The 12,423-nt window shown below is 36.4% G+C and overlaps 1 protein-coding gene across 1 annotated transcript; it reads left to right on the top strand.

Annotated features, from left to right (window-relative positions):
- The first annotated feature begins 1,442 nt into the window (after positions 1 to 1,442).
- Positions 1,443 to 12,423, top strand: LOC131954237 (small acidic protein). Its single transcript, XM_059317804.1, has 4 exons — positions 1,443 to 1,709; positions 4,436 to 4,522; positions 4,985 to 5,042; positions 11,920 to 12,423. Exons 1-4 carry the CDS (start codon positions 1,605 to 1,607, stop codon positions 12,285 to 12,287), a joined length of 618 nt encoding a protein of 205 aa, XP_059173787.1. The 5' UTR covers positions 1,443 to 1,604; the 3' UTR covers positions 12,288 to 12,423.

Here is a 12,423-nt window from a genome sequence, read left to right as displayed (position 1 = left end):
TATTCAATGAGACCGCTTTTTGTCGTGAGCCAAAATGACGCTAGCCTATTTGTCGGGAGTCGTAATGACGGGGGCCGTTTTGTGGAAAAAAACTAAATGACGGGAGCCTATATGTCGGGAGCCAAAATGACAGGAGCCTATTTTTCAGGAGCCTTATTGACTGGAGCACTTTTGTCGGGAGCCTATATAACGGGAGCCTATTTTTCGGTAGCCTAAATGACGGGAGCCTATTTGCCGGGAGCCTATATGACGGGGTCCATATGTCGCTGGCCCTTTTGACGGGGTCAATTTGACGGGGCCGATTTGTCGGGGCCGATTTGTGGGGGCCGATTTGTCGGGGTCGTTTTGACGGGGCCATTTTGTCACTGGCCGTTTTGACGCCGCACGATAACCTACAGATTTATCAACATCTCGATTACGATTTTTCGCTCCCAACCTACCCAGATGTTATAACCTTGCCTTCAAATTTTCTTCTATTTTAAATATTTAAAAATCTCAAGTCTCTAAAACTAATTTTAGCAAATCACACTCTCATCCAGATAATCCAACATTTTTTTGGTCTTTTGATTTCTCACCAGTAAGCAAAAGATGGGGGAAACCCCCAAGGCAACAAACATAATTTATGTGCACATTTAAAAAATAAAAATATGGTCACACCAATTTTCTTAGTTTATAGTAATAGCAGTGGTTCTCAACCTTTTTGGGGATACCGAACCCCACCAGTTTTATAAGCACATTCACTGAACCCCACCAGTTTCACACGAGCGTTCACCGAACCTTTCTTAAAAGCTCTATCGTCGGCATTAACAAAATTTGATCGCGAATCATTTGAGTCGGGTGTATCTTCACCTCCATCGAACCCTTGAAACTTACCGAACCCACGGGGGTCGATCACAACAACGTCAAGAACCATTGGTTTATAGTTTTGTTGGTGTCAATGAAAAGCTGAATGAAAGTCTTTCAATTAATCAGCATCGTAACAATCACGATTCAACATCGAATATGTTAATTTGAAATTTTCCGATTTGTTGTCACTCCAATATCCGTTAGGTGGACGGTGCACTTACATCTGATAAGTTAGATAATACATGGTTTGCTCTAGGACCCACATTTATGCCTAATGACGACGATTTGTACAGACATTAGATCTATATTAATCCGTCAAGAAGAGGCATTGATTTTTCTAAAAATAAAACTTGTTCAATGTTCACTCCATCTCCGCCACAAGCCCCCCCCCCCCCTCCCCACACCATTGTGAATCTATGCTAACATTTTTAATCAATTCAACTGAATTTATCTTTGTTTTTTTTTTTAATTTAACATACTGACGTAATGGTGTCTGAAGTTATCAATTTGTAGTTAATTAAAAATACATTAAACCTAGTTTAAAAAAAAAAATAAAATAAACGTCTTCCAACAATTATAAATTGCGAAAAAAAATACAGCGTTACCAAGGGAGGCCATTCAAATATTGCAGATCATTCTTTTAAAATCGTGCAAAAATTTGTAACAATATTTTAAAAACAACATAGACTAGACACTAGAAAATATAATCTAAGACTTAAGTTACATTTAAAGTAATAAGTATTCGTGCACTAAAAAGTATGAGTTCATCAAATAATGACAATGAAAGCATTGAGGACATACGTAACCACAGTAACAGAAGTAGTATAAGTGGACATGACGAAAGCAAACTACTTCAACAACAGGTTTGATTTGTTATAAAATATAAAACAATGTTCAATGTTGTAGGATCTTGATAGTCAGATAGTTTATTATATTGGATTATATTTTACGAGCTGACACACGCTGTAAAGTGTAACCCATAAGCATATGCTGCTAAGCAGCTATTTATTTTTTTTATTTTTTTATTTTCTACTTTTCAGTATGATTATTTTAAATTTGTGAATTACACTTAGTGTAGGTTTTTCGATTCATGAAATCTCGTTCTCGCGGTTTTGAAGCACCCGTGTTTTGGGCGGCCATATAAAATATCGAATCATTTCTTTCTTATGAAGTACATGATAGTTAAAACTAAGGATTATATCGTAATTGGATAGATTTTTTCTCGAAACTGCCCATGTATTTACGGGGGCGAATAATTAACATTTTAATAATGGCAGCTTGACCTAATTTCTTTATTTGTATTTAACAAGGCCGTCGAGAGAAAGTCACGCTTACTTAGCTTGCGGTTCAAGTCGAATAAACTAAAGCAGGTGCGTTCTTCAATAACTTTATTGTAATATTCAATTTGTATAACATCTTTACTATCAAATAAAAATAGAATTGTTTAATATAATTAGGGTGACAACAATGCTTTTGAGGGTGTAAGTAATAATGCCATTTTATTATATTCTTGTTTGGTGAAAACAAGGCGCGGGAAAATGTTTGCCGCGCAAGAATCCAATCATTTGGCAAGATTTATGACTGTTTTTTATGTCACACCTAAAAATAGAATGTTTACGCTTTCTTCGTTGATGATCGTTTTTATTATTTTTTAAATTGAAAGTATGAATTATTAGTTTCAATTTAAAAAATATTATTAGTTAGATTGCAGATTTTATAACTTGGTATACTTACCCTTTATCAATTTTAAAAACATAGCATGCTGATTGTGAACAAATATAGTCATAAAACACAGAAATATAAAGTTATAATTGCGATGTGCCACACCCGGGCCACCCCCCCCTCAAGAAAGCATGTGTTTATTAAGCTGTTTATCTTACTTTACAACAGTAATTAAAATTAATTTTCAAATTTTTATCACTTGTTGGGTAAGATTAAGCACATGTTTACCAAAAATAAAAAAATAAAAAAAAAGCAAATTCTGTTTTAATGAAGGTCACAGGTGAAGTTTTTTTTCCTTCTGTCACGTTCAGTGGAGAGTGCTACAGGCTGACCTGACTTTGGAATTTTTTTCAGTAATAATGACTTTGCACAGAAAGTTAAAATATGTTAAATTAGCTTAGTTTACTAGTGTTCTAGCTATTATTGATACATTTTTAATAAAAAAAATCATTCTGTAATTCTCATCAAAAAGCCTACCTTAGTGTAATTCACTACCAATGCTGTGACTGAAAATATTTTTTTTGCTTTAAAACACTATCAGTACGACAGTTAGACAGTAGCTTGTGTGATGATTATCCTCAGCCTCCCTTCCGGGAACGTAAAAGCAGCCATCTGTGATGACAATTTTAGTTTACAGACGAAAATGAAAAGATCAAGCAGAACTTTATATTACCTCCCCTTAGTAACTTAGTTTCATATAGTTTAAAAAACTAAATTATCTGCCCCTAATAGCCGTCACTAATTTGACAAAGCTCTACAATTGTAAACATTTTGCATGAACCACAGCTCATCAGACTGATGGGGGTGGGATGGTAGCGATATGCCTAGAGAGCGTGCTTACATGGTGTCCTGCATGGTCCCTCCATGAAGAGAATTCTATATATAGATATTATTAGTCACTATATATCATAGTTATAGGCATACTTCAACTTATTACTTAATCAGAAACTATAGAAATGTGAAAGAAAGATGGCTTATTAATAATTAATTATAAAAATTTAATAAATGGCTTAAATTTAAAGACAGGCCTTTTGTGATGTACTTGTATCAAATGTAGATTAATAGATGATTGAATAATAAACCAAACACGGTTTCCCCTGAAATCCCAAAATAAAGCGGGAGTGATCTCCTCAAATTTTCTCGAATATTCTTATATAATACTACGCAGGATGGCAACTCGGGATATGGACATGCTTATAATCAATTTTTACATACTTTAACTTGTTAAAATAGAAGAGAATCTCATAGAAAAAAGACATGCGCGTCAAGTGAACTGCAAACAATGCATGCATAAAAGTGAGGAACATTAGTACTTTATAAATTCATGTGCGTTTTATGAGAAATTAGAAATAGCGTAAAGTACTACTTCCGGTCACCGGAAATTACTCAAAATTTGACAGAAAACAGAGAATTAGACCTTTTACTCAAGTTATAGGCTTTTGAACAACTGAAAGTAGAAAAAGTTCCACCCGTTTACCGGAAATTCCTGCAAAGTTGATATAGAACTACAAATTTGATGTAATAGTTATATATGAAATTTCATCAACCTAGCTTTAACTGTACTCAAGTTATCATGTTCACAGACACACACAGACACACACAGACAAGATTACAAAATTTAGTTTTTCCGACTTAGGGAGGTCTAAAACGTCGAGATTTGTGAAAATCTCAATTCGATTTTCTTTTTTTCTTACAATACTTCCTCAATACTCTGTATTCGATAAAGAAAAAAATAGTTTTTTAAAAGATGACTGCTAAGTTAACAAGCTTGTAATAAATGAATGTAACAAGTCCTTCTTAAATTCAGTTGATTGGAATGATTGTTAGTAGGTGATGATTGAATAAAGATGCATTGAGTATTCTTTAGGTTCATTCAGCCAACAGCTGGGAAACTGCCGACCTGGGGGACAAAGATCGCAATGAGAAGTTTCTCCGACTTCTGGGAGCTGCAAAGGTGAGGACAGTGAACATATGACATTTGTTTGAAATCATGTAACAGTTTAAAGGTTAAAGGTTAGAATCACAGTGTTTGTTTGGATGTGGTCTTAAACTCTTATGTGGGCTCTAGACATGTGTCTTATGTGGGCTCTAGACATGTGTCTTATGTGGGCTCTAGACATGTGTCTTATGTGGGCTCTAGACATGTGTCTTAAGTAGGCTCTAGACATGTGTCTTAAGTGGGCTCTAGACATGTGTCTTATGTGGGCTCTAGACATGTGTGTTATGTGGGCTCTAGACATGTGTCTTATGTGGGCTCTAGATGTGTCTTATGTGAGCTTTAGACATGTGTCGTATGTGGGCTTTTTAGACATGTCTTATGTGGGCTCTAGACATGTGTCTTTGTGGGATGTGAGTCTGTTTTTTAGGCACTGTCTTCACCAATAGCAATTTTAAATAATTTTAATTTTACTTCTAGAAAGAGCATCATGGGAAGATTGTTATAGGGGATAGCCACTCGCTTCACAGACGAGAAAGTAAGTTTTGTGTGCCACTGTTGCATCTGTTGAACAAACAAAACAAGTTCACTTTTTTTACTCAACACCCACTGTGAACCTAGCTTGACAACACCCACTGTGAACCTAGCTTGACAACACCCACTGTGAACCTAGCTTGACAACACCCACCGTGAACCTAGCTTGACAACACCCACTGTGAACCTAGCTTGACAACACCCACTGTGAACCTAGCTTGACAACACCCACTGTGAACCTAGCTTGACAACACCCACCGTGAACCTAGCTTGACAACACCCACTGTGAACCTAGCTTGACAACACCCACTGTGAACCTAGCTTGACAACACCCACCGTGAACCTAGCTTGACAACACCCACTGTGAACCTAGCTTGACAACACCCACTGTGAACCTAGCTTGACAACACCCACTGTGAACCTAGCTTGACAACACCCACCGTGAACCTAGCTTGACAACACCCACTGTGAACCTAGCTTGACAACACCCACTGTGAACCTAGCTTGACAACACCCACTGTGAACCTAGCTTGACAACACCCACTGTGAACCTAGCTTGACAACACCCACTGTGAACCTAGCTTGACAACACCCACCGTGAACCTAGCTTGACAACACCCACTGTGAACCTAGCTTGACAACACCCACTGTGAACCTAGCTTGACAACACCCACTGTGAACCTAGCTTGACAACACCCACTGTGAACCTAGCTTGACAATACCTACTGTGAACCTAGCTTGACAACACCTACTGCGAACCTAGCTTGACAACAAAACACCCACTGTGAACCTAGCTTGACAACACCCACTGTGAACCTAGCTTGACAACACCTACTGTGAACCTAGCTTGACAACACCCACTGTGAACCTAGCTTGACAACACTTACTGTGAACCTAGCTTGACAACACCCACTGTGAACCTAGCTTGACAACACCCACTGTGAACCTAGCTTGACAACACCCACTGTGAACCTAGCTTGACAACACTTACTGTGAACCTAGCTTGACAACACCCTCTGCAGATGGGTCAGGCAAGCTGTTCACAGCCTAAATGAATGTTAATTGTTTACCAAACACTTTTTAGCTGCAGTAGATTTGTTCTTTACACTGGGTATAAGTAATATAAGGGAGCAGAAAATAAATTATATAACATGCCGTCACAACAAATTGTTTAATTTTCTTTTGGTCAGAAATAGAAAATGAAATGCTCTGCCTTATATCCTAAAACTGATCAAAAATAGAAAATGAAATGCTCTGCCTTATATCCTAAAACTGATCAAAAATAGAAAATGAAATGTTCTGCCTTATATCCTAAAACTGATCAAAAATAGAAAATGAAATGTTCTGCCTTATATCCTAAAACTGATCAAAAATAGAAAATGAAATGCTCTGCCATGTGTTAAACTAATTTTGATAATAAAAAAAGTTGCCGATCCTGAAGAAAATCAAACAAATAACTTGATTGAGACTACAGCCAACTAAGCCCACCCATTTCATCAGCAGTTTACTTGAAGTCTAGAAGACAACACACTCCATAGCATGAGAACAATACACATTAATAGTTAGAGCATCTTTGCTTCTGTGGAACAAATGCATTTATTTCAAAATCATTTTCTGGGCTACTGATTTGTTTTGATAATTAAAATTAATATCAGAACAAAAGGTAAACAAATGCAGTTAAAAATTTTTAAGTCATCTTAAACAATAATGATAGGATTAAACTATAATGATAGGATTAAACAATAATGATAGGGTTAAACAATAATGATAGGATTAAACAATAATGATAGGGTTAAACAATAGAGTCCTTTCATATGACGTCACGTCCGTTCGTGATACCTACGCCCGCCGCCACAGTGGTGTACACCAGACGTAAACACAATCAGCTGTTCGCCAGCGCTGGACGTGTTCACCAGCGCTGGACGCGTTCACTGTATGTAAAGAACCGCACCCGCGGAAAAGGAAAAATACGTTAAAAAACTTGAACTCTTAGGAATTGAAGATCCTTATACTGTTATTGACAGTTTCGTATAAATAAATATGTGGACAAAATTTCTAAATAAAAATACTGTTAGTAATACTGTTTGCGTTTAGAGTTAAAGTAGCCGAATCTGATCAAATGCAGTTCTCGATACTTTGTTTCAGGTAAGGACAGTAAAATAATAAACTTCATTTTAATTATAAAAGATAACTATTAATAAAACAAATATGCTCGACCTTCACAAATACTAATAGTAAAAGACAAAGTCAAAAGTAATAATAAGAATAATAAGATCTAATAGTAGGCCTAATACCTGGCTCCGCTGGGTAGACATAGAATCTAGAATCTACTTCTTTACTTAAATTTAATTACTTTAGATCTACATTCGATTCAAAATACACCCATAATAAATCAAAAGTAGTCATAATAGGCCTAATAAAGCATTTAATTGTCTCTAAGATCTAAAATATCGCTCTATTATCTAATCATTTTTTTAGCAAACGAAATTTTCTGAAATTGAAATAGATTGTATGACTAGACTTAGATCTAGAATCTGCTACTTAAATTAAATTGTAAAAACTTTATACAAGCATGTAGTTGATATTATTGTAGTAGAAGGCTTTAATAAATTACTAAGGCCTACCTACTTTGTTGTCTTTTTACAGCAATATGTATCTGATACTGGACTGAGTTTAATTAAATTCAAATTCATATCTAGTAATTGGTCTACTAAGTTTTTGTAGCCTAGTAGTACAATCTAGATCATACCAGCCAACAACAAATAACCACATTATTATTATTTGGTTAATGATTAGGCTAATTTTTTTTTAAAATCCACTGTTTATAAAAGAAACAAATCAAGCTAGAAACATTATAAGTGAGATGGTTTAGAATAATAACAATGGACCCAGTCTACAATTGATACAATTGCAGGTCTACATAGGGCCTACAGTCTAGTAGTTTACAGTAGGCACCTAGTGTGTAGCTAGTATACTGGTGTGTAGCTGTCCAGAGTTAAGATTCTTAATGCCTTAATGCTTTCCCCTGATAAGCCATGTGTGCTATAAATGACATAACATGACACCGAGGTGAGAAGTGTTGAGGGGAGAGCAGTGGGACTTTCCCCTTTGTTCTCCCTGCTGGGCCCTGAGGGTCAAAATTATATAAGAAATACTATCTCTGTGGGGCTGGGTATCACGGAGGTGAGACATTTTCAGGGGAGGGCAGGGCAGACTCCTCTTAGGTTTTATTGTGGGCTAGATACAGGTGGGGGCAGCCATCATGAGGGTTGAACGTCAGTATTAATGTGTCTGATTACTTCCCTGCTGGATTATAAGGGTCTTAAATTGTATAACATGCTACCCAGATTGGTTATTACCCATGGATTATATTAGCCGTTGTAGTGTGGGTTTTGTAGGAGTTAAGTGGTCTCACGTTTGCTACAGTAGATAACCTATAATATATTACTGCATTTGATCGGCTTCGTCTACTTAAACTCTAAACGCAAACGGTATTACTAACAGTATTTTTATTTAGAAATTTCGGCCACATATTTATATTATCCACGAAACTGTCAATAACTGTATAAGGATCTTCAATTCCTAAGAGTTCAAGTTTTTTAACATATTTTTCCTTTTCCGCGGGCGCGATTCTTTACATACGGTGAACACGTCCAGCGCTGGTGAACACGTCCAGCGCTGGCGAACAGCTGATTGTGTTTACGTCTGATGTACACCACTGTGGCGGCGGGCGTAGGTATCACGTGATTTAGGTCACGTGTTTGCAAGGACTCTATAATGATAGGGTTAAACAATAATGATAGGGTTAAACAATAATGATAGGGTTAAACAATAATGATAGGGTTAAACAATAATGATAGGATTAAACAATAATGATAGGGTTAAACAATAATGATAGGATTAAACAATAATGATAGGATTAAACAATAATGATAGGATTAAACAATAATGATAGGATTAAACAATAATGATAGGATTAAACAATAATGATAGGATTAAACAATAATGACAGGATTAAACAATAATGATAGGATTAAACAATAATGATAGGATTAAACAATAATCATGCGACTTCCTAACCTATGTTAGGGAAAGTAAAGGCAGCAGGCATAGTGCTGACCACAATATATGCAGAGGTCACCAAAACAGGTGAAGTCTACTTCACTTTCCCTCATAGTAGGTATTTCAAACTGCCGTAAAAAATGCTGTTTTCGCCCACGTCGCCCAAATATAGGCCTAGTAGCTTTTCACTTCGTAGTTTCGATAATAAAAAGGGCTCGTATAGTAATAAGCGTGGTACCATTAAAAAGTAGATTTTAAAGCCCTCTAATTATGTGTAATTTTTATAGTTGTTGATATTAAACAATATATCTCATTTACCAATTGAAAACTATCACCAACATGATTTTTCAACGGCAGTCGAGTAACGGATTTTGACCCATCTCTCATTCAACTCCCGGGCCTTTTTGATCGTTCAACGTATTTCTTTACAAATACCTGTAAAATGTGCAGAATTGAATAGCCTTTAAGGGGATACTAAAAAAAATATTCATAACAGACTAAATATATTAAATGTTAAAAAACTAAGAAATTTGAAAATTACCATGTGATTCTGACATCGTATAATCGCAAACGGAAAAAAGCGCAAACAAAAAAAGCGCAAAGAGTAAAAAGCGCAAACAGAAAAAATGCGCACACAGAAAAAGTATTGGTGACGGTCGTTAGTTTCGTAAACTGCACTAGACATCTTTTTCTTTTAATGAAAATTCATTGACATCATTGACATATGTTACATCTTTTGCGACAGTTTTAATTAGTGCGTTGGGCTTGGATGAAAACTCACTTCGAACTAACTCAATAACATGCTATTTATTTTAACATGACAAGGTAAGCGTCACCCAACCAACTGTTGTGAGGTGAGGACAGGGTCGACAATAAACCAACACGAAGTCTGTATATAATTAACTTATTTATTGTTTGAAAGTACGAACGAGACCTAGACTGCTTATTAGAGAATGGACCGCCAAACTTTCACAACCCCACCATTTATACCCTACCTAACCTCTAAATTTTCTGCGATATATGTCACTTCCCTCCCAATCGTTCCTATTTTACAGAATTATGTGTATTATTTATTTACATTCTTTAATCTCAATATAACTAAAATAGACTAAAGTTTGATGGGTAATGAAAACATGTAAAGAAAAGGCTCCGTACTCTAAATCTATGCGAATACTTATATGTAACAATCCTAACACCAACCAAAGCATGTACTGAACGGCTACAGGACATTAACCTAGCCCTAGCCCTAACGCTAACCCTAGTCCTAGCCCTAGGTAGGTAGGTAGGTTGGTAAGTATGTAGATAGGTAGGTAGGTAAGTATGTAGATAGGTTGGTAGGTAGGTAGGTTGGTAGGTGCATCATGATGAAATAATATTAAATACATCATTCTTATGATGTGTGTTTTAGCAGGGTATTTTGGTGCGAATGAATGTTGGTGCGAGAGATATGACGAATGCATGTTTGATGACTCGGATGAAAGAGAGTGAAGTTTTGCCATAGGAGGGGGTTGTTATGGTATGCAAGCTAGGTAGTTCGGACTAGGGAGAATGTGAGAGATACTTCGTGTAATGTCGATATCAAGGATAGTTTTATGTTTCTTTATACGAGAATAGTAGTTAAATGTTGACCTAGAAAATAATAGGCATTGTTTAAAGCGATTATCGCCTGTATGATGGTGATGTGAATGCACATGGTAGTGGCATGCTTTAAATGGTGGTAGATCACGTGATCAAACGCGACACTCTCACAGCAGCCCTAACAATCATGTATAAATGTGTCATCTAGTCCATATAGAGGTCTTTGTGCTAAAATTTCTCTTTGCGCATTTTTCGTTGTGCTTTTTTCTGGTTGCGCTTTTTTCTGTTTGTGCTTTTTTTTCTGTTTGCGCTTTTTTTCTGTGTGCGCTTTTTTCCGTTTGCGCATCTTTCTGGTCACCATTTTAAATATTAAAGCTATAACGTCGTTCAATGATTAGACTTCCACGTAATTTTTCAGCTTTGTACGATGAGCTAAACCCCACTTCACTTTGTATCGGAGTCTAATTTTTTTCTGATTGCTTAGTTCAAATATTTTTGTCTTTTCCGACAAAGGGTACTTTCGAAAACTATGTTGCAATTAATTTTCAATTTTTTTTAGAATAGCTGAATATTTTTTTCTGTTAAATGTAAAAGGTCACGTGATCGTACACTTTGTCGCCAGTATCAACAATATATGGGTATAGTTTAAAGTAGAAAAATCAGCAAATGTGATGCATGGTTTTCAAAAGATTTTATTTTTGACATATACTTTTACAGATATAACCTCTCAAACATGGTACATTTTAGGGTGTTGGAAAAAGTCAAAAAATAGTTTTTTAAAACGTCATAACTTTTTTAACTACTTAAGATATATGAACAAATTTAGTGCCCACTATCTTAGAATTTTGAGTTCTTGACATAGCAACTTTAAAAAAAGCTCTGGGACCGTTTTAAAAAATCAGTTTGACACCCCTACTCATAGACCATCAGGTTCTAAAGGGAATTTTACTTGTTTCAATGCATGAGCTATACACCAAACTGACGCAACTTTCATAAGGATTTCATCTAAGTATACCACTAATGTGGTGTTAGTTACATCCATCCCTAATGTGGTGTTAGTTACATCCATCCCTAATGTGGTGTTAGTTACATCCATCCCTAATGTGGTGTTAGTTACATCCATCCCTAATGTGGTGTTAGTTACATCCATCCCTAATGTGGTGTTAGTTACATCCATCCCTAATGTGGTGAGGTACCACTCTACTCGTCCTACTCCGTAATATCTAATTTTTTTTTTTCAGAAAAGGAAGAGCAGCACCTGACTGAAGAACTGACGGAGCAGTTTGAACAAAGTCTAGAATACAGACTTGTAGCAGGGAAAAGGGGACATCTGGGGCTAGGCTATCATACTGACTCAGTACAACCAAAAGATGATTCAGCAACAGACGCTCTTGTTGTCAGACCTAGTGCAGATCAAACTGTTGAGGCAGAAGAGGGGCCATCTGAAGAGGGGCCATCTGAAGAGGGGCCATCTGAAGAGGGGCCAACTGAAGAGGGGCCAACAGAAGAGGGGCCAACAGAAGAGGGGCCATCTGAAGAAAAAGCAGGAAATTCTGACTCTCCAGAACCTGTGACAAAAAAAATGAAATTCATCAGAGAATGTTCCTAACACACTGAATCTCTCTATCTGAATCATTGTAGCCAGCATACACTCAGCTCCAGAATCATTGTAGCCAGCATACACTCAGCTCCAGAATCATTGTAGCCAGCATACACTCAGCTCCAGAAAATTAAAAGTTAAAAAA

The sequence above is a fragment of the Physella acuta genome, unplaced genomic scaffold (genome assembly GCF_028476545.2).
Source record: "Physella acuta isolate Inbredline_101_S28 unplaced genomic scaffold, ASM2847654v3 ptg000982l, whole genome shotgun sequence".
Taxonomy (NCBI): domain Eukaryota; kingdom Metazoa; phylum Mollusca; class Gastropoda; family Physidae; genus Physella; species Physella acuta.
Note: the sequence above shows the minus strand (reverse complement) of the source record. Positions and strands in the feature narration are given on the sequence as shown.

What these genes read in the sequence shown, in the direction of transcription:
- LOC131954237 (XM_059317804.1), top strand. Translation starts at nt 1,605, where the DNA reads ATGAGTTCATCAAATAATGACAATGAAAGCATTGAGGACATACGTAAC. An exon ending in GCAAACTACTTCAACAACAG is followed by an intron (nt 1,710 to 4,435) that starts GTTTGATTTGTT and finishes AGTATTCTTTAG; the next exon opens with GTTCATTCAGCCAACAGCTG. An exon ending in GACTTCTGGGAGCTGCAAAG is followed by an intron (nt 4,523 to 4,984) that starts GTGAGGACAGTG and finishes TTTTACTTCTAG; the next exon opens with AAAGAGCATCATGGGAAGAT.